The sequence below is a fragment of the Lotus japonicus genome, chromosome 2, assembly GCF_012489685.1.
Source record: "Lotus japonicus ecotype B-129 chromosome 2, LjGifu_v1.2".
In the NCBI taxonomy this organism is placed as follows: Eukaryota; Viridiplantae; Streptophyta; class Magnoliopsida; order Fabales; family Fabaceae; genus Lotus; species Lotus japonicus.
The window spans coordinates 54,916,007-54,941,350 of NC_080042.1; the positions used below are offsets into that span (position 1 = coordinate 54,916,007).

Genomic DNA, 25,344 nt, shown 5'->3' on the forward strand with positions numbered 1-25,344 from the left:
CGTGAAGCTTGTTTCCGCCGCCGCTCCACCACGCCTTGCTCGCGGTTCACGATTCAGCTTCTTCTTCCTGGTGAGCTTCTTCTCCTTTCTTCCTGGTGAGCTTCTTCTCCTTTCTTGGTGTTTCTCTAAATCACACTATATGTTTTTATTGTAGATGACTTCTAATTCTAATGGACCCGAATCAGTTGAAGAAAGAGAAGAAAGATTCATGATTTCATTAAGTTTTGGTTGAAAATCAAGTCTTGTGGGAGAGAAGGAGAGAGCGTGAGAGGGAGAACTGCTTACTCTTGTGGGTGAGAGAGAGAGAGAGGGGGGAGAGAATTGCTTGTGTTGTGTGCGGCTGTGGTATTGTCCCAATTGTTTGCTATTTGCTAGGGTTTCTCATTGTCTCACTCTCATGCCCTTTTACTGGTTGCTCTCTTTTTATTGTTAAACTTTATTTTGGTGGTATTGGGCCCAATCTCAAAAGTTGTGGTCTGTTATATTTTTTTGAACGTGTCTCTTACATAAAAAAAAATTGGTGAATTTCTGTTACATAATTTTTTTTTGAAGGCTAATTTCTGTTACATAATAAACAAAGTTACATAATAAACAAAGGTGTGTTAGGTAAAAAAAATAATAATTAAATTATGATGAATTAATAATATTTCAGGTGAAATTGTAATAATAATTATAAGACTTAATACTTATATTAGTTTGTTTGAAGGTTTTAAATTTACAATTTGAAATAATTAGATATTAGTATTAACTTGTATTATGATTTTTTTAAATAATAATATATTCCGAGTCAAACGGTTCAACCAGTGATCCAGTGGTTGAACCATTGACTCATTGACCCAGTGCCTCGACCGAGTCGATCACCGGTCCGAGTCTGATAACACTGATGTGTGGTTTCTTTTTATCCTCGTGATTAGTGTATTCATTGGTGTTGGCTTCTGTGGGTCAGTGAAAACTGACTCACCGTGGTACATTAATTCTATTCTCCACCGTTGGATTTATTGGTTAAATATTAGGCAATTCAGATTAAAGGTTTAAAATAATCACAATAACAAAAATACCCTTGATCTACTTCCTCACTGGTACAGTGAACCTCTCTTCTGTTCTCACTCCATCTCCACCAAGCTCAAGGCAGACCATTGTGCTTCTCACCTAAGCCACCACTCCATCTCTTCCGGTTCATCTCTTCCATCCATGAATTTGTCTCTTATTTTACCCCCAAATGTTATTATATTGAAATTACTCAAAATCTTAACTCTAATCTCAAATTGGTACCGAATGATTGAAGCACTTAACTAGTTAATTATTGAAAGCAAGCAATGTTGAATTGCAAACCCAGGACATAGAAAGTCCAATAGAAGAAGTGTGTTTGACTCTCTGATTTTTTCCTTTTTTTTAGATGGTTGTTATGGCTTTATTGTTAGGTTCTTCAGGAGGCCTTTGTTCTTGGTGCGGATGACAGAGTGAGCATGAGAAAAACGAATTGAAGACACGAATGGTGGGTCCATGGGATGTGTTTGTTGAGGTAATGGACCAATTCCATGATTGGTCAGAGGGTATAAGCCTCTTCAGCCATTTTCGCTGACAGTGAAAGAGGAAAGATTGGAAGAGGTGGTGGAGGGGTGGAGGTCGTGGAGCGGCGGCTGGTAACAGCGACACATGTCGCCAGAGACAATTTAGAAGAGACTGTGGGAGTAGAGGAGAAGGAAGGGATGTGAAAAAAATAAATGGGCATTTTGGTACTTTAAGTGTGGAACAGTACCTGCACCATGGTGGTTCAGTTTCAAACTGAACCACCGAAGACATCGTCGTATTCATTGCCGGTTTCTACATATAACAGCGTGTGATTGTTTGTGATATTTGTGTATGTGAGATGGTTTTTCAAGTTTGTGCTTGGAAATTTATAAAAAAAATACTCCCTCTATTCCAAAATTATTATAGTTTTAGGTGTGTGCACAAAGTTTAAGAGTTCATTAATTGATGTTATAATTTGACAAAAATTCTCTTACTTAATATGAGTTATATGAAAAAGAGAGAATGTAAATCATTGGTCAACTAATTTGTGAGAATTATGATTGGTGGAAATAAGAAGTAGTACTTGGGAGATGCAATATTAAATAAGGGTATGAATGGAAGAGAATGAGATAATGTGTTTTGGATATGTAAAACTACAATGGTTTTGAAACAAAACAAAAAAACTAAAACTACAATAGTTTTGGAACGGAGGGAATAATAGAATGAGATGAAATATAATAGGATAGAATAGGAAAATAATTTTATGTGCACCGTGTTTGGTATATATCCTGTTTAATATTTGATTAAGCATAGAAAATAGAATAATTAAATAGAATAATTTTTTCATATCATTCTGTACATATTAACTTAAAACTTAAAGCTTATAAAAAAAACTTGAAAATATATATATTTATCTTAGTTTATAAATTTTATCAACAAGTCCCCGAACGATAACTCAAGTAGTAAGAGTTAAGGGACATATGGGTTGGGTGGAGGAGGTCCAGGGCTCAGCACTCTGTCACACAACCTTTCTTCCCCAACCCAGATATCTTTCTAGAAACTAACAGAGTCCCCCTCCCCTAAGTGTAGAGTCAATCCATTTCCGAACCAAGCTCCTTGATGATTATCATAGCAATGACTTCTCAAGTCTTTCCACCAAGTTGAGGCAGAGGCGGGCACATTGCCCTTATATTTGGCGGTTAACACCCAGCTCACCAAACAGTCCTTATCCGTCATCAATCTCCATCGCCACTTTCCGAGCAACGCATTGTTGAACTTTCCCCAATCCCTCAAACCAAGGCCACCTTCATCTTTGGGGTTGCAAATAGCGTCCCAACTTACCCAAGCTAGTTTATTCTCACCCTCCTTTCCTTCCCATAGGAATTCCCCCATCTTTCTCTTACAGTTCTTTCGGACACCAACTGGCATTTTGAAAACGGACAGAAAATACAGCGGAATTGACGCAAGAACACTCCTTTTTAGGCTATCATTTTGGGATCCGGTAGTGCTTCGATTGCAGAAGAAGTTGTCAAATTGGAGGAGGAATTCTCTTTCCTTTGGCGGCAAGATTTGCCTAACTTTCCGTCTTGTTTTTCTTTATCTCTCTTAACTTTTTTGGCACTATCGAAGAACATCTTTCCGTCTTGTTTTTCTTTATCTCTCTTAACTTTTTTTCAACATATCACATATTATATTTTCCACTTATATCTCTCACTTTTATCTCTCTATTGGTTTAAGTGAAATGAGTGTGGATGAATTATTTTAATCAATACAATTATACTTACACTACACCAAATAGTATAAATATAACATAATTCACCAAATATTTATATCTATCTCTCTTCTTAATTATTACATTACATTATATATCACATTCACATTACTTCAATTTCCTTTTTTAAACTCACTCTAGCATTTGTGAGTGTCTTAACCGCGCATGCTAGGGACGGATGTAGGCCCCGTTTGGAAAAATAGTTTAATTAAGCACTTATGGTCATAAGCGCTTATGACATAAGCGCTTATTCATAAGCTATTTTTGAAAATTTATTGAAATAAATTAAAAATAAGTTGTATATAAGCATAAGCTGTTTTTCATAAGCTATCCTGAGTAGCTTATGAAAATAAGCTGAAAATAGCTTATGGTAGGTCATAAGCTGTTTGCATAAGCTCTCCCAAACACTGGCATTAGAGCTTATGCTGTCAGATAAGCTCAAATAAGCTCTTCCAAACTGGGCCGTAGTGTAGTGGTATGAGGGCAAATGCCCTCACTTAAATTTGGAAAAAACATTAGAAAAAAAATTGAGTAGTAAAAGTATGTGGTTTTTTATGGCCCTTTAATAAAAAAATGTTCTCTTATATGTCTGACATTGCTAAGTATCTTCACTTGTGTCTCACATTCCTAAATGCCCTCACTTGAGTAGTAAAAATATGTAATTTTTTATGCTCTTTAGTAAAAAATGTCATCACTTATGCCTTCTTTGGTAAAAAAATGTTCCTAGTTCTAATAGTATATGTTAATTCTTTTTATTACGAATTTATATGTATATATTGTCTCCACTACATTAAATTTCTGGTACATTAAATTTATGGATCCGTGGGTGCTTAATTACTCTATATAATCTAGAGCTGGCCTGGTGCACAAACTGTATTCCATCACAAGACGTTGAACTTCTTCACTGCAATAATCAAACTCAAACAAACCTTTCTCCTTCACCATGTCCAACCAATTAACATGCCCAAAATCTCAAACCATCGACCCCTACCAGAACATGAATCTGGTTGTGAACTCCGACGGCACGCTATCTCGCTTATTTGAAGATCCACTCATCTTACCTTCATCAGACGCCACTCTTTCAGTTCTCACCAAAGATATCCCAATCAACCCATCAAACAACACCTGGCTTCGTTTATTCTTACCTCGAAACGCAACCCTTAATCACAACCAACAACAAAAGCTTCCCCTCATTCTTTTCTTCCATGCCGGTGGCTTCATTGTGCTCAGTGCTGCTTCCACCTTGTTCCACAGCTTCTTAGTGGAAATGGCGGAAACTGTCCAAGCCATCGTTGCCTCCGTCGAATACCGCCTCGCGCCGGAGCACCGGTTACCAGCCGCGTATGACGACGCCATGGAAGCGCTGCACTGCATCAGAACCAGCAAAGATGAGTGGCTGACAAAATATGCTGATTACTCTAATTGTTACCTGATGGGAAGCAGCGCTGGGGGAAATATCGCATACCATGTAGGTCTACGTGCTTCAGCGGAGGTGAATGATCTTGAGCCGTTGAAGATTCAAGGGTTGATATTGCGGCAACCATTCTTTGGTGGGACCAAGAGGACTGACTCAGAGTTGAAGTATGAGAATAACCATGTTATCCCCTTAACTTTTACTGATCTCATGTGGGAGCTTGCATTGCCAATTGGTGCTAATCGTGATCATGAGTATGCTAATCTGACAGCTGGGGTTGGTTTTGATGAGAAGCTGGATAAGATAAGGGAACTTGGGTGGAGGGTATTGGTGAGTGGGACCGGTGAGGATCCTCTGGTGGATCGTGAGAAGGAGTTGGTGATGTTAATGGAAGAGAAGGGTGTGCATGTGGTTAAGGATTTTCTGGAAGAAGGTTATCATGTGGTGGAGTATTTTGAGCCATCAAAAGCAGAGCATGTGATTAGCTCGGTGAAAGCTTTCATTTTCTCTTCGGGTCCATAAGATCAAGAGTAATGTTTAAGGTTCCCACTAGGGTGGACCGGTGGACAACTTAAAAATTGGTCCACCGGTGCACCAAGGGCTATTTTTGTAATTTATAATATATTAAAAATATAAAAAAATTCAGTCATCTTCCCTATTGATCTCTGCCTGAGCTTCAGACAATTCTCTTTCCTTATCTGCAACCACGCACACAGACACACACACCACCACAATCAACAACACGAAGAAAATCAAGTGCAAAACTCTTCAGATCGAATCGTGCAGCAAGTTCATGAAACCGCCGCCTCAGGTTCATGACACTGCCTTCCTTAAACGATCCAGACACCGCCAACGGCGCTGGAGTAGCCACCGTCGCCTCAAGTCCACCTCCGCCGGAACACTCCGCTATGGCCGATCTAACCGATGCCGCCACAGCCCGCAGCCACTCACATCCAAATTCTCCTCCTACATCTGAAGATCCCAAATGCTCGTTGTGCATAAATCTGCCAGGTCGAGGGAGAAGGAAATGCGGTTTCGCGGCGTGAGGAGCGTCCCCTAGATCCCCATCTCCCATGGCTTCTCCAAGTTATGGAAAGAAAGCCCGCGTCTCCCAGATCCCCATCTCCCATGGCTTCCATCTTCCAGATCCCAATCTCCCATGGCTTCTCCACGTTCTGGAAAGATGAAGAGCATGGTGTACCAACTGAAGAGAAGATGGGTTACTGTGTGTGGGTGTGTATGAACTTTGATTTCATATCCCAATCTTCCTTCTGTGTTACTGTGTGTGGGTGTGTATGAACTTTGATTTCACTGTTTAATTTGGGTTGAGCACTGATTTGGTTTCTCATAGTTGAAATCTTAATTGATTTGGCTCATTTCTAAGCTCTGCTACCACTGTGAATAACATGTAACAAGTTTGCTTCCTACAGGAAAAAATCACAATGAGGAGAAAGGAGATTGGGTTTGAGAATTTTGGAGGACAATTATACCCTTTATATAGAAATTCAATCTTGACCATTGATCTAAAGAATATTCTTATATTCCAAGATCTAACAGTTGTCAATGATGGTCCACCAGTGGACCAAAATAAAAGTTGCCCACCCTAGTGGGCACCAATGTTTAATACACACCTCTCTTTTGAGGTGAGGTGGAGAGGTGGAATGGTGAGAGATAAGAAAAAAAGAAAAAGTAAGAGAGAAAATATGAGATGTGATAGATGATAAGATGAGAGAGATAGAAATAAAAAGAGATAGAAATGGAGTGTTTAAAAAATGAGGTGTGTATATATTATTACTCTAATATCAATCATGTATCAAAATCAAGTTGAGGAATATCACGTTTTTTTTAATGGTAAATTATGTGGTATTCTAGATTTTTTTTATGGTACCCGTATTAAGTAATTTAATAGATTATTATCATCATGTTAGTTAAGGTAAATATTACATCTTTAGATTTTATTTTACTTATCAATTAACTTTATCTTATGAAATTCATATTTTAATGAAAAAATGAATGAGAGGTGGAAACGAATGATGGTGATGAAGATACGCGTAAAATGACCATGGTTGATGGATAAATAAAACTCAGAAAACCTAACTCGCAAATCTCACGTCCCAAAAAATGCAACGCTGCATTAATACGATAGAATAAAATCAAACTTTGAATTGATATATTGAGTTTTTATTATCGAACGAACTTATTTTGAATACCACGTCTTAATCTGGCTTAAGGTACCACACCAATAACCTTTATTTTTTTATTTTTTGAACGTCACGTTTTTTTAAATTTTTTAAAGGATGCTTGTAGTATTAAAGAGGCACGGAAGCCAAAACCAGTGGTGGAGGCGGCATTTCAATCAAAGGGGACCAACCAAGAGACTTGTTTTGAAAAATATTATTGGTGATATAGAAGTTGTAGTTTCCATACTCTTAGTAACTATGTGTTTGGATATTTGTTATCTTTTTCATTAAGTACGTTTTTTTTTTCTATTTTAAGTGTGTTGTTTGGGTACAAAAGTGTGTTACCGACACTCTCAAAACATTATTATTAGTGAGATTTGTTTTTTATTATTTTCTCATCAACGGGTAGATCATCAAATAACCCTTATTCAACACATTATTTATTAATAATAATTATGATTTAAAAATGAGAGAGAAAGGTAGAGAGAGAGAAAACACGAGAGTGTGGGAGAGGAAAAGACAAGGTGAGAAGGGAGGATGGACGAGACTGATTGGCAGAAATCGTGGATGTATTACTACGTTCTTTTTCACAAATTTCCCGGAGGACCATGGGGAGGAAGCGATGTGGAGACTCTTTCAGTGGTACGGGAGGGTTTTGGAGGTATGTATCCCATCTAGGCGGGATAGGAATGGGAGAAGGTTCGGATTTATTCGATTTTTGGAGGTGCAGAACTCGCAGGAACTAGAACGAAAGCTGGATAAGATTGTAATAAGGAACTTGAAGATTCACGTTATCCTGCCTAAGTACGATGGAGGAAATAGACAAGCGGTCCAACATATACCGGGTAAGGAAAGACAGCAGAAGTGGAAAGAATGCAGAAGTGCACGTGGAAGAGGAAAAGAAAATGGCGACGCTAGAAACCTGGGTAGGACCGGAGATACCAAAAGGTGATGACTGGTTACTTAGGAGCAAGGTGGGAACCATCAAGAACCTGGAAGAAATGCATCTGATCCAAGATGCGTTCTTGTTGGAGGGGCACAACACCATCCAAATAAAGTATCTAGGAGATGATCAGGTTCTCCTTACTGGGCCAGAAGGTGTAACGTTTGAAGATGCTATGCAAGGGTCGGAGGAGTGGTTGAAGGAGTATGTGACCAATATCCAATCATGGAGCCCTATGATTGCTCCTATCAGTAGAATCACTTGGGTTCGCTGTTCTGGAATGCCGTTGAATATGTGGACGCTAGATTGTTTTAAGCATATTCTCCTTCCTGTAGGCGATGTGATAAACGTGGATGAGGACACAAGTACGTTCACGAGGTTGGAATACGCAAGAATTAAGATCAGAACAACGGCTCTGGAGTACATATCTCAGACAAGGAAGATATTCATTAATGGAATTACATATACAATCATAATTGTGGAGGAGATGTGTGGTGGGCATGCGTGCTGCTGTACGGATGAATCAGAGGAAGATAACGAAGCACAATCAGGATGGTCGTTGAACTGCGGCGGAGAGTTCTCGGAACCGTCGGAGGGCGATGCGGAGGACGACCGTTCATGCCCTGGGGAGGAGGAAGGCCAATGCGGTTTTCAAGGTGCAATAAATCATTCTCTTGGGGACACCAATGATGTGGCTAATAATGAGGGTGGAGAAAACCATATTGTATTGGCAATGATTATGCACTCAGTGGAAACGGAAAATCAAATAAATGTGGAGGCTAATAACAACTTGGTGGGGCCCAGCACTCAAACAGAAACAGAGGCCGTAAGTGAAGCACATGAGGAAGGGGTTGGGGTTATTATGGGTAATGCTTTGATGCAGAATGGACTTGGGTCAAGTGGGTTGTTGCAAGCCCAAATTGAAAATATGGGTTGCAATCAGGAGGTTCCAGAAACAGAAGTGGGTCGTAATGGGGAGAATCAAGAGGAGATAAGGATGCCAGATGAAGTTGTGGTTGAGGAAAACCAGATAGTAGATGGGCGAAGTAATCTGGAATGTTCACAAGGAGAAGCTTTAGATGAGAGGGAACTGAACCCTAATGTCACTCTAACAACATCAGTGACAGTAGAAACTACTTGCAATTCTCAGGGGGAAGCAGTAGCAATCAGAAAACCGCTGATGCTGTTGAGTAGAACTGGAGGAACTTCTAGGCTCCTACAGGTTGCAATGCATGATGGGAGGACATCAGAAACGAGGTCGCTGGTCAGAATGAAAGCTGCGGAGAGACGCCAATTCAGGGCATCTTTGCGCTCTTCGTGCAGTTCATTAGCAGACTCAGGCTTTAGAAATTGCAACAAAGCTTTCTGGTTGCGGAATGAAGTAGCAGAAGCCTGAAAGCTGTGGTCTATGGGTAAGGAGCTTGGAATCATAGCTGCGGGTACAGAGGAGGAAATTATTAGCAGATTAATTGACATGGAGCATAGGGATGGACAGATGATGCGGGAACAGGCTGGTGTTGTACCAGGCAGGGGTCATGATATGTTTCTATGAAGATAATGACTTATAATGTAAGAGGATTGGGTAGTGAGGCCAAAAGAAGGGTCATCCGGGAGCTGGTGAATAAGGAACAGGTGGAGATGTTGTGCATTCAGGAGACCAAACTTGAAGCAGTTGATGTGAGAATATGCTCTCAAATTTGGGGGGACAATGATTTCGAATGGAGGGCAATGCCAGCAATCAATAGAGGAGGTGGACTTCTCTGTGTGTGGAAAAGAGGCATTTTCCAGGTACAAGATTGTGTTTCTGGCAATGGATTCCTGGGACTAGTTGGGGTATGGGGTGACATGACAGTTAGTTCTGTTATTGTCAGCATTTACTCATCCTGCCATATAGAGGAGAAACGGAGTATGTGGAGGGCGTAGTTAGACTGGAAAGAAAGGTGCAATTTGATTGTATGGTGTTTGTGTGGTGACTTTAACTTGATAAGGAAGGATGATGAAAGAAGGGGTGTGGTGATGGGGGGAGGTCCACAGAGGAGGGAGATCATAGAATTCAACAGTTTCATTGAAGGTATAGAGCTGATAGATTTACCAGTTGCTGGGAGGAAGTACACATGGTACAGATCAAATGGGAGTGCTCAGAGTCGCCTCGACAGGTTTCTCATATCAAATGATTGGCTTGCACATTGGCCCAATAAATCTCAATTGGGGCTTAATAGAGACATATCCGACCATTGTCCCTTGTTACTGAGAAGTAGAATATGTGATTGGGGACCAAAGCCCTTTCGGGTGATGAACTGTTGGCTCAAGGAACCAAGATTTGAGAGGTTTGTGAAGGAAGCATGGGTAGAGAAACAATTTTCAGGTTGGGGAGCATTTATCCTCAAGGAGAAATTAAAATATGTGAAAGCAAGGTTGAAATAGTGGAATAAAGAAGTGTTTGGGGACCTCAAGAGCAGAAGGAATGTGGTTGTACAGAAATTAAATGATCTAGACAGGAAGGAGGAGGTTGAGGGGTTGTCCATAGAGGAAATCCAAGAGAGGAGGACATTGTAGGAGGAATTCTAGTCAGTGTTAAGGCTTCATGAATCTCTCCTATGTCAGAAGTCACGGTCAAAGTGGCTCATGGAGGGTGATCAAAACACAAAATATTTCCATTCGCTTATCAATTTGAGGAGACATTCAAACTCGATTGTGGGGCTAATGGTTGATGGAAATTGGGAGGAAGATCCACAAAAGATCAAAGTTGAGGTGAATGACTATTTTGAGCGGCGGTTTACAGCTACAAGGGGACCTGGACTATGTCTGGATGGGGTGCCGTTTAAAGCAATAACTGACGCGGATAATGCGATGTTGACAAGTCGATTTGGGGCTCATGAAATAAAGGAGGCAGTTAGGGAATGTGGCGGCGACAAAAGCCCGGGCCCTGACGGGTTTAACTTTAAATTCATTCAGAAATTCTGGGAGGTGATTAAAGGAGATTTTCACCAAGTGTTAGAAGATTTCTGGAATAGGGGAGTGTGGCCTAAGGGAAGCAATGCATCTTTTATTGCATTAATTCCAAAGGTCAGCTCTCCTATAAGTTTGAATGATTTTCGGCCAATCTCGCTTATTGGGTGCATGTACAAGGTGGTTTCTAAGGTGCTGGCTAATCGTCTAAAGAGGGTTTTACCTAAGGTTATCCATGAGAACCAGTCTGCTTTCCTAGGCGGGAGAAGCATGCTAGAGAGCGAGGTAGTGGTCAATGAAACTGTAAATGCAGCAAAGAAGGCAAAGAAATCGACTGTGATTTTCAAAGTTGATTATGAAAAGGCGTACGATTCGGTCCAATGGGATTTCTTATCCTATATGATGAGGAGGATGCAGTTTAATGATAAATGGATACATTGGATCTTGAATTGTTTGCAATCAGCTACTGTTTCTGTGTTGGTAAATGGAAGTCCGTGTGATGAGTTCAGAATGAGCAAAGGACTGAGGCAAGGTGATTCTCTAGCACCCTTCTTGTTTCTAATTGTGGCTGAAGGTTTGAGTGGCATGTTTAATAGAGCAGTGGAGCTGGGCAGATTAGAAGGTTTTAAGCTTGGCATGGGTGGTGAGGTGGAGGTTGCCATGCTACAGTTTGCAGATGATACCATTTTCATTAGCACTGCAACTATCCAAAATGTAGAATGGATTAAGTGCGTCTTGAGATGCTTTGAGATGGCTTCAGGTCTCAAAGTAAATTTCCATAAGAGTAAACTTGCAGGTATAGCAGTTGAAAGGGGGAGCTTACACAGATTTGCTTCTGTTCTTCACTGTAGATTGATGGACATCCCCTTTACATATTTGGGAGTGCCAGTGAGTGGAAGGCTAAATTCATTGGCACTTTGGGAACCAGTTGTGAATAAAATACGGGGTAAGCTCTCAACTTGGAAGCAAAAGCACATTTCCTTTGGTGGACGCATATGCCTCATCCAAAGTGTGTTGTCTTCAATGCCTTTATTCTTCCTATCTTTCTTTAGAATTCCAGCGGAGGTGCTCCAAACTTGTATAAGTATTATGCGCAATTTTCTATGGGGTGGTGTAGAGAATGAGAGAAAGATTGCGTGGGTAAAATGGGAAAAAGTATGCAAGCCAAAGGATGGTGGCGGATTAGGATTAAAGGACTGGCGCCTATTTAATATGGCGTTGCTTGGAAAATGGCAGTAGAAATTCATGACAGAACCAGATAGTTTATGGTGCAAGGTTGTCAAAGCTAGGTGTGAAACACGGGGTGGTTCTTCATGGTGGAATGATATTACCTCTGCATGCGTGTTAGAAGGGTGGAACTGGTTTGAAAATGGGGCTCAGAAATTAGTGAGGGAGGGAAATGACACTGCTTTTTGGACAGAAAGTTGGTTAGGAAATGAGTCTTTGCAATCCAGGTTCCCTAGACTGTATAACCTCTCAAAACAGAAGCGATATAGTGTGAAAAATATGGGGATGTGGAGCAATGGAGTTTGGCATTGGGATTTCAAATGGAGAAGGAGTCTTCGAGGAAGGGAGGAGGCTTGGTTGGAGGAGTTAATGGGGATGTTAATGTTTGTTAGAACATGTTGCCATGCATTTTGTCAAAACAACCGATTGTCGAAGCAGATGCCGTGGCATCTGACCTCGTGAAGCTAGGGCATCAGTCGTTAGCTTGTGTATCTGTTGTGGGCCCTCTGAAGATTTACTGAAGATATGTTTTTAAGTTACTTGAGGAGCAAGTAGCTATTCCAGAAGGGTTTATTTGTTGGGTTGTTATTTGTTGAAACAATCTTTGTTAAAAGATTGGTTTCTATCTTTTCTTGTGCAATAAGAAACCGAATCTATCAAGATTGCGTTTTTGAATTGCTGTTACCGCAATCTGTTTCTTCAGCCCGTGCCAACCCTAAAGCCCATGCTACCGCTGCTGAAGTCTATAAAAGGATGAAGACCTAAAACATGAAGGCATCGAAGCTGCTAGAGAGAGATCGAGTGTTTTAGGATTTGTTAATTGTGCTTTGTCCTTTGTTAGTTGTGAATCTGTCTTTGATCACTGATTCTATAAAGCAAAGAGAGATTCTGTGTGTTTGATTGCGTTCAAACTCTACTTGTTTATTGTGTTCACCAATCACTGTGGCAGTGATTGAGAGAAAGTGAGAGGGACTCTCATACTTAGGTTGAGATTCTAAGTAGAAATACACTGGGTAGATTAGGAAGTGAACTATGAACTGAGTTGTTCATGAGTGTCTGTAATTCCTGAATCTTGAGATAGTGGATTTCCTTTCTTTGGGTGCAAACCCTCCAGACGTAGGTGAAAGTTTTCACTGAACTGGGTTAACAATTACTGTGTGTTATTGTTTCTGTTGTTAAGTTTTGTTTTACTGTTAAGCAGTTGTCGAACCTCTTGTCCCAGCATCGTGCAGGACAATCGTATCAGAGGGAACCTGAATTACAATTGGTATCAGAGCAGGCATCCTGTTCTGGTTGGGTGAGCTCCAGGGAGTTTTATTCAAGTTCTCATGGATAACAATGAGGGAGTTTGAAGGGAATTGGCTTTGACTAGGGATCAGTCAATAGGCCACCCATTCTGGATGGTACTAACTATGACTACTGGAAGGTTCGCATGACAGCCTTTCTCAAATCAATTGACAACAAGACTTGGAAAGCTATTGTCAAGGGTTGGAAGCACCCCACTAAGGCTGAGGTTGAAGGCACCTCTACTACTGTTGTGGAAAAACCTGAAGAAGAATGGACCAGTGTTGAAGATGAAGCTGCTCTTGGAAATTCAAAGGCTCTAAAGCTATCTTCAATGGAGTTGACAAGAATATGTTTAGGATGATCAATACGTGTACTGTGGCAAAGGATGCTTGGGAAATTCTGAAAACTGCACATGAAGGAAATACTCGAGTAAGGATGTCAAGGCTTCAGATGCTTACTACTCAGTTTGAAAATTTGATGATGACTGAAGAAGAGACTATTTCAGAATTCCACATGCGTGTCCGTGACTTGTCTAATGCTTCATTTGCTTTGGGAGAACCTATGTCAGATTAGAAGCTTGTAAGGAAGATCTTGAAATCTCTTCCTCAGAAGTTTGCTATGAAAGTCACTGCAATTGAGGGGCTCAAGACATTGAGAACATGAAGGTTGATGAACTTATTGGCTCTTTGCAGACATTTGAGTTGAAACTGAGTGGAAAATCTGAGAAGAAGAATAAGAGCATTGCTTTTGTGTCAAACACTGATGAAGGTGATAATGAAGATTGTGAGGGTGAAAATCTTTCTGAGGCTCTGGCCATGCTAGCAAGAAAATTCAACAGAGCATTGAGAAAGATTGACAAAAGAACCAGGCCTAATGTCCAGGACATGAAATTCGATAACAAACCCAAATTTTCTAATTCACAGAGGAAGACCAAAGAAGAAGAAAGATCTGGTCAGAATAAAGGAGTGCAGTGTCATGAATGTGAAGGATATGGTCACATCAGGTCTGAATGCGCCACTTATCTAAAGAAGTAGAAGAAAGGTATGATGGTAACTTGGTCAGATGAAGACACTGAAGATGAGGAGGAGATATCTGCAAACAAAGTCAATGCTTTCTCTGGAACCGTCTATGAGTCTGATACAAGTGATGAGGACATTACAGATGAGGAACTGGCTGAGACTTACAAGCTGCTACACATCAAGTGGGAAGAAGCATGTAAACTTGTGAGAGAAAAGCAAAGTGAGATAGAACAACTTGTCTCTCAGAATGAAAGGCTGAAAGAGCTCAGCACAAAGCTGAAGGAAGATCTGGAGGAATGGCAAAGTAAGTTTAATAATGCTGACGTTATGGAAAAGGCTAATCTAGTGTTGATTAATGCAGGACTTCAAGAGGAAGTGGCAACTCTGACAAGAAAGCTTGAAGCTACTCACAAATCTGTTAGAATGTTGAACAGTGGTTCTGATATGCTTGATGAAATTCTGAAAGAAACTAGCAAGCAAGGAGGGAGTTTGAAGGGAATTGGCTTTGACTATAGAACAGCAAACAAAGAAAATCAGAAAGGTTCAAAGAAATTTGTGTCTGCTGCAAAACAAACTGAATTCAAGAAGCCCAAAAATTATCAGGTGTCAGATTCATTGCCTCGACATGTACCTCTGCATGTAAAACCCCAGCTTAAGCTTGATAAAACTGTACATTGGAAGTGTCACTACTGTGGTAAGAATGGTCATATAAAGCCCTACTGTTACAGGTTATATGGTTATCCTCAGATGCACGATAAAAAGCCTGTTCAGATGAGGAAGCAATGGAAGCCCAAGGGTGAAGTCAGATGTCAGGTAGCCTATACGTCTTTCAGAGCATCATCAAAGGAAGATTGGTATTTTGATAGAGGCTGTTTAAAGCACATGACAGGAAACAAGAGCTTCTTGCAAGACATCAGAAGTCACTCCACCAACTATGTTACTTTTGGAGATGGAGCTAAAGGAAAGATCAAGGGAGTACGAAATCTTGTTAGCACAGAATCTCCTAACTTGAACAATGTGTTACTTGTAAATGGTTTAACAACCAACATAATCAGCATAAGTCAACTGTGTGATCAAGGATATGATGTGAAGTTCAATAAGATAGAATGTGTTGTGACCACTGATGATGAGAGAGTTGTGATGAGAGGAGTCAGATCAAAAGACAACTGTTATATGTGGACATCAGAAGATAAAGCTCATGTTTCCAGATGTTTGTTAACTAAAGAAGATGAATTGAATGTATGGCATCAAAGACTAGGACATCTCAACTACAGGAGCATGCAAAAGATTCTTGCAGATGAAGCGATAAGGGGATTGCCCAATTTGAGCTTGGGAGAAGGAAAGCTATGTGGAGAATGTCAGATTGGTAAGCAAACCAAGGTGCCACACAAGATGCTCCAGCATCAGACCACGACAAAGGTTCTGGAATTGCTTCACATGGATCTCATGGGTCCCATGCAGGTTGAAAGCTTGGGAGGAAAAAGGTATGTGTTTGTTTGTGTAGATGATTTTTCAAGGTATACATGGGTTGAATTTATGAGAGAAAAATCATAGACTTTTGAAATATTCAAGAATCTATGTATGAGACTTCAGAATGAGAAGGACTGTGTGATTGTGAGAATCAGAAGTGATCATGGAAGGGAGTTTGAGAATTCAAAATTCTTGGAGTTCTGTGGAACAGAAGGTATTAGCCATGAATTTTCTGCCCCCATCACTCCACAGCAGAATGGAATAGTTGAAAGAAAAAATAGAACTCTCCAGGAATCAGCTAGAGTAATGTTACATGCTAAGAAGATTCCACACCAGTTCTGGGCTGAAGCTATGAGTACTGCCTGTTACATACATAATAGAGTCACCATCAGGGCAGGGACATCCTCCACACAGTATGAGCTATGAAAAGGAAGAAAACCGTCTGTAAAATACTTTCACATATTTGGAAGTTAATGTTATATCCTTGCAGATCGTGATCCTAAGAGGAAGCTTGATCCTAGAAGTGATGAAGGAATTTTCATGGGATATTCTATGAACAGCAAAGCTTATAGAGTTTTTAACTCTCGCACAAGGACCATGATGGAATCTGTGAATGTGACTGTAGATGATGAACCAAGTAAGAAGGAAGAAGAAGTTCTGAATGAAGATGATGATGGTACTGATGTTCCAGCCGATGCTCCAGCAACCGCCCTCGACAATGAGTCAGAAACAAGTGCTGATGAAAAGGAAGACAAAGATATCACATCAAACAAAGCTCCATCAATCAGGGTTAAGAAGAATCATCCTCAAGAAAACATTATTGGTAATCTTCAAGAAGGGGTGACTACCAGATCCAGAAGTATAATTGCTTACAGTTGTTTCATCTCTAAGATAGAACCCAAGAATGTCAATGAAGCTCTCACTGATGAATACTGGATAAATACTATGCAAGAGGAGCTAGAGCAGTTCAGAAGAAATGAAGTGTGGGAGTTAGTTCCTAGACCTGAAGAAGTAAACATCATTGGTATAAGTGGATCTTCAAGAACAAATCAGATGAAACTGGAACTGTCACATGGAATAAAGCAAGGTTAGTTGCTCAAGGATATACTCAGATAGAAGGATTTGATTTTGATGAAACCTGTGCTCCTGTAGCTAGACTGGAATCTATAAGACTCTTGTTAGGTGTAGCTTGTCTCTTGAAGTTCAGACTATATCAGATGAATGTGAAGAGTGCTTTTCTGAATGGCTATTTGAGTGAAGAAGTTTATGTTGAACAGCCTAAAGGATTTACAGATCCACATCATCCAGATCATGTGTACAAGTTGAGGAAGGCCTTGTATGGCTTGAAGCAAGCACCTAGGGCTTGGTATGAAAGGTTAACTGAATTCCATGTAAGCAATGGTTACAGTAAGGGTGGAATTGATAAAAATCTGTTTGTAAAGAATGACAAAGGTAAGCTCCTGATAGCACAGATTTATGTGGATGACATTGTCTTTGGAGGAATGTCGAACTCAATGGTGGAGCATTTCGTCCAACAAATGAAATCTGAATTTGAGATGAGCCTAGTTGGTGAATTGAATTATTTTCTAGGACTACAAGTCAAACAAATGGAGGATTCTATGTTCATATCACAGAGTAAGTATGCCAATGGGTTAGTCAAGAAGTTTGGCCTTGAAAAGGCTGGTCACAAGAGAACTCCTGCTGCTACACACATCAAACTTTCCAAGGATGAGCAGGGGGAAGATGTTGATCAAAGTCTCTATAGAAGCATGATTGGAAGCTTGTTGTATCTCACTGCTAGCAGACCTGACATCACATTTGCTGTCGGAGTTTGTGCTAGATATCAAGCAGCTCCTAAAGCAAGTCATCTGCTACAGGTCAAGAGAATTATCAAGTACATCAATGGCACAAGTGACTATGGTATTCTCTACACTCATGATACAAATTCCTCTTTAGTTGGATTCTGTGATGCAGATTGGGCAGGTAGTGCAGATGATCGAAAGAGCACATCTGGTGGATGTTTCTTCCTTGGGAATAATTTGATTTCATGGTTTAGCAAGAAGCAGAATTGTGTCTCATTGTCTACAGCTGAAGCAGAATATATTGCAGCAGGAAGTAGTTGTACACAACTCATGTGGATGAAGCAAATGCTGAAGGGGTATGATGTTGAACAGGATGTCATGACATTGTACTGCGACAATCTCAGTGCAATTAATATTTCTAAAAATCCCATACAGCATAGCAGGACCAAGCATATTGACATTAGACATCATTTTATTAGAGACTTGGTAGAGGATAAAATTGTTAATTTGGATCATGTTACAACTGACAAGCAATTGGCTGATATTTTCACAAAACCCCTTGATGCAATCACTTTTGAAAAATTAAGAGGAAGTCTAGGGATTTGTCTTTCTGATGCATAGCAATTAGCGTGCTCCAGTATGTTAACGGCTAGTTTATTCTTGGTCATCATTAACTGCCGTTGTGACATCAGCAGAGAGAAAGTTACTTCATGGTTCACTTATCCTATAACTACCTCCAACGGGAAAATTGTGTTCTCTCAACCGCTTGTGCATCTATCTTCTTCCAGACTTATCATCTCTCATTTGCAATTCTGTTTCGTTGTTCTGTGCTCTATTTGTAATTGCTCTCAATTCATCATGTCTCAAAGTTCAGGAAAGAAGGAATCTGTCAAGACCAAGATTGAAAGAAATGCTAAAGGAGTCAAGTGTATGGGTTTGAAGAGTGATTCTTCTCAACCATCTTCTGTGTCCAAGAAAGCTCCCAAGAAGATAAGATCACGAAATCCAACGTGCAAGGTCTACAAATCACAGGTCAAGAATAGCAAAGCCCCGAATGTTCCTATCCTTGAGGATGTTCCTGACGAAGAGGAAATCAATGATGAAGATTCTCCTGTGAAATCGCCCCCTGATGTTGTGCCTGATGTTGAGACATCTGGGTCTAAGGAAGGTTCTGCTCAAGAAAATTCTGGAAAGGATTCCACTTCTCATGAAGATTCAGGTGGTGCTACCCAGCCTAATATCTCTGTATCATCCTCTTCTAAGGATGCTGATTCAAAGAATGATAACTCTGCGGGTATCAATTCTGAAGAGCCAATCCAGGCTCCAACCTCTGTTCAGGACATCTCTGATGATGCTTCTGATGATGTTCCTCTGACTGAGACTTTTGCTGATAGTGTTGCTGTGAGGATGAAGAAGAAAAGAAGGATTTCTTCTCCTGAAATCACTCCTACTCCATCAAAGAAATCCAGACAGGCCAGTGTGAAGAGTAAGGGAAAGCAAAAGGAAGAAAAGACTCCCACTGAGAAGAAGAAGAGGAAGATTTCAGTTGAAGTTGAAGACTCTGAGTTAGATGTTGAAGTCGGTGTCCAGGACATTCGATCTTCTGAGAAAAAGAAGTTTTCTGGTAAGCGTATTCCTCAGAATGTTCCTGCTGTTCCTATTGATAGAGTGTCTTTCCACTTAGAATAGAATGTTCAGAAGTGGAAGTTTGTTTGCAAGAGGAGAATGGCCAAGGAAAGGGAAGTTGGTTCTGATGTTCTTGAATGCAGAGATGTAATTGCACTAATTGAGAAAGCAGGTCTGATGAAGACTATTCAGAATGTTGGAAGGTGCTATGAGAAGCTTGTGAGAGAGTTCTTGGTGAATCTCTCTGTTGATGTGGGACTTCTTGATAGTGCAGAATTCAGGAAAGTCTATGTGCGGGCTGAATGTGTGATGTTCTCACCTGCCGTGGTCAATCAAGCACTTGGAAGAAGTGCTATTGAATTTGTTGATGAAGAAGTGTCCATGGATGATGTTGCCAAGGAGCTTACTGCAGGTCATGTGAAGAAGTGGCCCAGCAAGAAGTTGTTGTCTACTGGAAATCTGAGTGTGAAGTATGCTATCCTTAACAGGATTGGTGCTGTGAATTGGGTTCCTACTCAGCATACCTCTGGTGTTTCTGCAACGATTGCCAAGTTGATCTACAGGATTGGCAAGTCTATTGCTTTTGATTTTGGAACTTTTGTGTTTGAGCAGACATTGAAGCATGCTGATACTTGTGCTGTGAAGCTGCCTGTTTCATTTCCTTCACTTCTTACTGAGATCATTTTGAAGCAACATCCTCAGATTCTCAAGGCTGATGATGTGGCTATGTCTCGTGGTGTTCCAATCACTTTGGATCAACGTTTGTTTTTGGAGCCACATGTTCTAGACATTGCTTTACCAACCAGCAGAACATCTGCTCCTCCTGTGACTGAATCTGGTACTAAGGTCATAATTGCTGAATTACAGGAAGTTTCCAAGGCTTTGGAGGAGACAATCAGGGTGAGCACTGCTAGGAAGCTTAAAGTTGATGCGTTGCTACACAAGCTTCAAGAAGAAGAACGTCAAGGTGGTGAGCACAGTGCTGCTGCTACAGCTGCTCAGAAAGCGAGGAATGAAGAGGAGGAAGGATCTGAAGAAGGAGCAGAAGGGTCTGGGGAGGAGTCAAGTTCTGAAGACTAGTTTGCTCTGATCGTGTGCACCCTTTGCAAATTTGTGCTAAAAAGGGGGAGTAGTTGCAGTTGAGATTGAAGACTCTTCTGCTATGTGTGTTCTGATCGTGTTAACTCTGATAGTGTTGGCTTTGGTTTGTTTAATTTGAAGACAAGTTCAAGATCAAGGCTATGTTTGTTTCAAGAAGCATTTTCTGATTAGCAGTATTTCTGATAGCCTATGTGGTGCTAACTTCTGATAGCAGTAGTTCTGAAACGTTGCATCTGATTAGCAGTATTTCTGAAACGTTGATGTTTTAAGCTGATCTATTTTGGTGTCATCATATACTAAGGCCTGATTGTACTTCTGGTTGTGTGTTTGTGCTGCTAAGTGTTTTTTGTTCCAACTATGTCTTCTGAAGAATGGTAGTTGGTTGTGTAGTTGCATCAGTTGAGGGGGAGATCTGACTAAGGGGGAGAATTGTTTCTCTAGTTTTTATCCTCTCTAATTGTGAGTTGTTTTAAACAAAATTTGACAAAGGGGGAGATTGTTAGAACATGTTGCCATGCATTTTGTCAAAACAACCGATTGTCGAAGCAGATGCCGTGACATCTGACCTCGTGAAGCTAGGGCATCAGTCGTTAGCTTGTGTATCTGTTGTGGGCCCTCTGAAGATTTACTGAAGATATGTTTTTGAGTTACTTGAGGAGCAAGTAGCTATTCCAGAAGGGTTTATTTGTTGGGTTGTTATTTGTTGAAACAATCTTTGTTAAAAGATTGGTTTCTATCTTTTCTTGTGCAATAAGAAACCGAATCTATCAAGATTGCGTTTTTGAATTGCTGTTACCGCAATCTGTTTCTTCAGCCCGTGCCAACCCTAAAGCCCATGCTACCGCTGCTGAAGTCTACAAAAGGATGAAGACCTAAAACATGAAGGCGTCGAAGCTGCTAGAGAGAGATCGAGTGTTTTAGGATTTGTTAATTGTGCTTTGTCCTTTGTTAGTTGTGAATCTGTCTTTGCTCACTGATTCTATAAAGCAAAGAGAGATTATGTGTGTTTGATTGCGTTCAAACTCTACTTATTTATTATGTTCACCAATCACTATGGCAGTGATTGAGAGAAAGTGAGAGGGGCTCTCATACTTAGGTTGAGATTCTAAGTAGAAATACACTGGGTAGATTAGGAAGTGAACTATGAACTGAGTTGTTCATGAGTGTCTGTAATTCCTGAATCTTGAGATAGTGGATTTCTTTTCTTTGGGTGCAAATCCTCCAGACGTAGGTGAAAGTTTTCACTGAACTGGGTTAAAAATTACTGTGTGTTATTGTTTCTGTTGTTAAGTTTTGTTTTACTGTTAAGCGGTTGTCGAACCTCTTGTCCCAGCATCGTGCAGGACAATCGTATCAGAGGGAACCTGAATTACAATGTTTGTGTGCTTGGTTGAAGACAGATCTGATAAGTGGATATGGGAGCTAGAAGGAGGAGGAACTTATTCGGTTAATTCTTCTTACTTTTTTTTGCAGGAAAATGCTAATGAGGAGGGTGATTCAGATTCGGATCCAGCCTTTGCCTCCATCTGGACAGTGTGTGCACCTTCAAACGTCAGAGCATTTGTGTGGAGACTACTCTTGGATCGCTTACCTACAAGGGATAATTTGCGGAGAAGACACTTATTAGGCGAAGACGATGATGCACGGTGCCCCCTTTGTCAGCAAGCGGATGAGACAAGTGAGCATCTATTCTCATTGTGTCCAGTAACTACTCGACTATGGAGCGCCTGCTATGCTTGGCGTGGGATGCAATCAGTATTGTCGGCTTCTGTAAGAGAGCACTTCCTCCAATTTCCGATGATTGGGAGGTCAAAGAAACAACAAGCAGGGGAATGGGCTCTTTGGATGTCCCTTGTTTGGACTGTGTGGATGCTGCGAAACAAAGTTGTCTTCCAGGGAGCAAATGTAGAGCTGGAAAATACTTCGAAATTGATTCAAGTTAAGTCATGGCAGTGGGTGAAAGCAAAAGTGGATGGGTTTAGCTACTCGTGGTTTGAGTGGCGGTCCAATCCAAGTGCATGCATGGATCTGTTGTAATAAAACCAATGAATTGTTTGCTGGTGTATGAAGAATGTGGAGCAACTGTGCTTTTGGGACTGTTGTAGGAGGAATGCTGGGTCTGATGCATGTATTGTTATATTTTTGGGCCACATGTTGTTATAAACTTGGGGTGGAATGCTTTGAACTGTTTAGGCACCCTTGGAGGGTACTCTTAGACTTAGAAAATATTGTACTCTTTTTCCTTGATAGGGTTTTTCCCAAGGGGGTTTTCACTATTAAGGTTTTAATGAGGCATGTTTTCTTTGTCATTCCTCCAAGGTTGGGTTTTAGGTTCTAGGTTTGTTCATGTTCTTGCCTTTATTTCTTATCTCTTTCTTTGTAGAATCTTTTTCTTATCCTTGTATTGGGTTGAAGTACCCCTTGTACTTCATTTCAATATATTTTGGCTTATCAAAAAAAATTCAACACATTATTTCTAAACAAAGTTCACTCGTTTAAGACTTTAAGGGAAATTGACTACCATTACACCTTTGGAAGACGTTGATAAGGCTTTATAGGCAAGCCAATCTTCTGATGTATTTCCCTCACAATTAATCCAACATAGTTTGACATGCCAGACTCTGGACAGTAAGTCACCGATTTCACCTAGCAAGGCTGCATTAATATGGTACCTCCAATTCTCAGGCCTCTCAAAAAATGTGACAAGATCTAAGCAATCGCTCTCACACTGAACCTAACGGTAACCCTTGTTCCAAGCAAACAGCAAGCCTTCACGAAGCGTTGAGGCTTCAGCAATGAATGGGCTTCCTCCATCTTTACGCCACAAAAAACCACCAAGCCAGCTGCCAGTGTTATCACGCAATAAACCTCCTCCACCCATACTGTCAACTGTCTCAAGAAAACTCTCATTCGTGTTAAGTTTCACGCAACCCACTGGCGGCGCCCTCCAACGATTGCACAACCAGTCAGTTTCTCCCCCTAAGGATGCCGGAACTCCACGAATTCGTCGTGATCAATGCGAACCTTCTGCCATGCCACCTGCAGCGGCCATGGATTATGATCAAGGACCATATATAGTTTCGCCACTTCCAGGCTCCCCAAATCCCAGCAAAGAATCACATAGAATTGGTGCCTCTCACTTGAGTTTTTTATCCAAACCTGAAGATCCATACTCCTTAAATTACGCCATCCCCATGCTTCTAGTTTTCCCCACAATTCGCAAGCGTGAAGGCAATCCCTCCGAGCGTGTAACCCATCTTCCACCGTCGCAGAACAGTGAGCGCAGGCTCCTGAAACTGCTAGGTGGCACTTCAACCTATTAGCACTCACCGGTAGCGCTTCACCCAGGGAAAGCCAGAGGAAAGTCCGGACTTTTTCCGGCGTCGGAAGTTTTCACAACTAGTCCACGAATCGCCATCAACCACCACATGGTTCTGCTCCCTCAACCCTGATTAACCATCACGCACTGTATAAATCCCATTGTCGCTCCCGCTCCAAGTCCATGTATCAGAATACTAGGATCAAGTCGAGGCTGCACATAAGAGAATTTCTCAGTTATCTCATCTGGTAGCATAGTCGGTAATTTTTCTAAACACCAATTACTGCGCTGACAACATCCTTCAAGCATAAAGTAGTATCTGAGACATGGACGAAACGGAGATGATTTGCAAAACAATCACAAGCAGTCCAATTGCTATACCAGATAGAGGTCTCCCCATTCCTTATTCTAAACCTGAACCCCTCACTGATTTGATCTCTTGCACGCAAAATTCCTTGCCAAAATTGGGACGAGCCAACAAACCTCTCCACACTCAAAATTGACTTCCCTTGCAGGTATTTATGCGACAGAACATTCACCCAAAGCTTATATGAGTGGATTAGCAGCTGCGATAAAGCTTTACCTAGCAAGGCTGAGTTAAAATCTTCCATCTCCTTCACCCCCAAACTGTCATGTTGTTTATCTTGAATTATTGTTTCCCAGTTAACCTTGTTCCAACCACGTTGTCCACTATTCTTACTGTCTTGTTGATATGCTGCGTTAAGCTCCTACGCAACCAAAAGGCTTGCATCGTGTATGTTGGGACTGCTACAATCATGGATTTCGCCAGACAAATACCACCCTCCAAGTTCAAAAGAATTTTCTTCCAAGAGGCTAGCTTCCATTAAATGTTATCTAGTAGATAATTAAATTTATCTTCGGTGATTCCCCCTTTAGCCAAGAGAAACCCCAAGTATCTCTCGAGGTCACGAACAAAGGGAATAGGAGCAATTCGGTTGATCTCTTCGCGAACTCGGTGAGGAACCCCCTTGGAAGTTATTGCCTTTGACTCATGTTAATCTTTAAGCATGAGCTTTCACTGAAATTCCTAAGCACCTCAACAGCCACATTTACCTAGGAAGTCGTAACCTGGTAAAAAAGTAAGACATCATCAGTGAAAAGGAGATGAGAGATTTGGGGGCCGCCCTGGGCCACACGGATGGGCTTCCACAACCCTGCTTCCACCGACTGATGAATTTTAACATAAAATCTTTACATGCACAGGACAAAAAGGTAAGGGGATAAAAGGTCACCTTGACGGAGGCCACGCCCAGGGGAAAATGTCAGTAACTGTTTTCCATTCCTGAGAATGGCAAGTTTGGCACTGCTCACACAACCCAAAATCAGATCTATCAACTTGCTGAGAAACCCAAAGATGGCCAAAGTGTCCTTCAAGAAGCCCCATGAGACACTATCATAGGCTTTTTCGAGATCAATTTTGAAAGTCAAGCTTCCCCTTTTGGCGGTAGAAACCCCCATGTGGTGAACAATCTCCTGAGCCAAGAAGCATTATCCATAGTCCCTCTCCCTGGAAGGAAGTTATTCTACATCGAACTTTATCAAACATCATTATATTAAACATTATTCAATTCGTAATTTATTCAATGATAAACCAAAAAACCCTCTATAGATTTGTAGTAGTGTCTATCATCAAAGACAAAAAGTCCTTAATGCAAAAAAAAAAGGCTTGAGCTATGATATGTTTACACCTCTTTTTGTGGTTC

At 40.9% G+C, this 25,344-nt stretch overlaps 2 protein-coding genes across 2 annotated transcripts; both read left to right on the top strand.

Annotated features, from left to right (window-relative positions):
• Positions 1-4,162: 4,162 nt before the first annotated feature.
• Positions 4,163-6,121, top strand: LOC130738372 (carboxylesterase 1-like). Its single transcript, XM_057590343.1, has one exon. The coding sequence runs from the start codon at positions 4,227-4,229 to the stop codon at positions 5,217-5,219; it is 993 nt and encodes a 330-aa protein (XP_057446326.1). The 5' UTR covers positions 4,163-4,226; the 3' UTR covers positions 5,220-6,121.
• A 5,893-nt stretch (positions 6,122-12,014) lies between these two features.
• Positions 12,015-22,338, top strand: LOC130736659 (uncharacterized). Its single transcript, XM_057588462.1, has 2 exons — positions 12,015-12,383; positions 21,775-22,338. The coding sequence occupies exons 1-2, from the start codon at positions 12,015-12,017 to the stop codon at positions 22,336-22,338; spliced, it is 933 nt and encodes a 310-aa protein (XP_057444445.1).
• The last annotated feature ends 3,006 nt before the right edge of the window (positions 22,339-25,344 follow it).

Bases quoted from the DNA above. Each gene is read 5' to 3' on its own strand.
- LOC130738372 (XM_057590343.1), top strand. From the start codon at position 4,227: ATGTCCAACCAATTAACATGCCCAAAATCTCAAACCATCGACCCCTAC.
- LOC130736659 (XM_057588462.1), top strand. From the start codon at position 12,015: ATGACAGAACCAGATAGTTTATGGTGCAAGGTTGTCAAAGCTAGGTGT. The intron at 12,384-21,774 runs GTTAGAACATGT...TTTTTTTTGCAG, and splicing joins TAATGGGGATGTTAATGTTT to GAAAATGCTAATGAGGAGGG.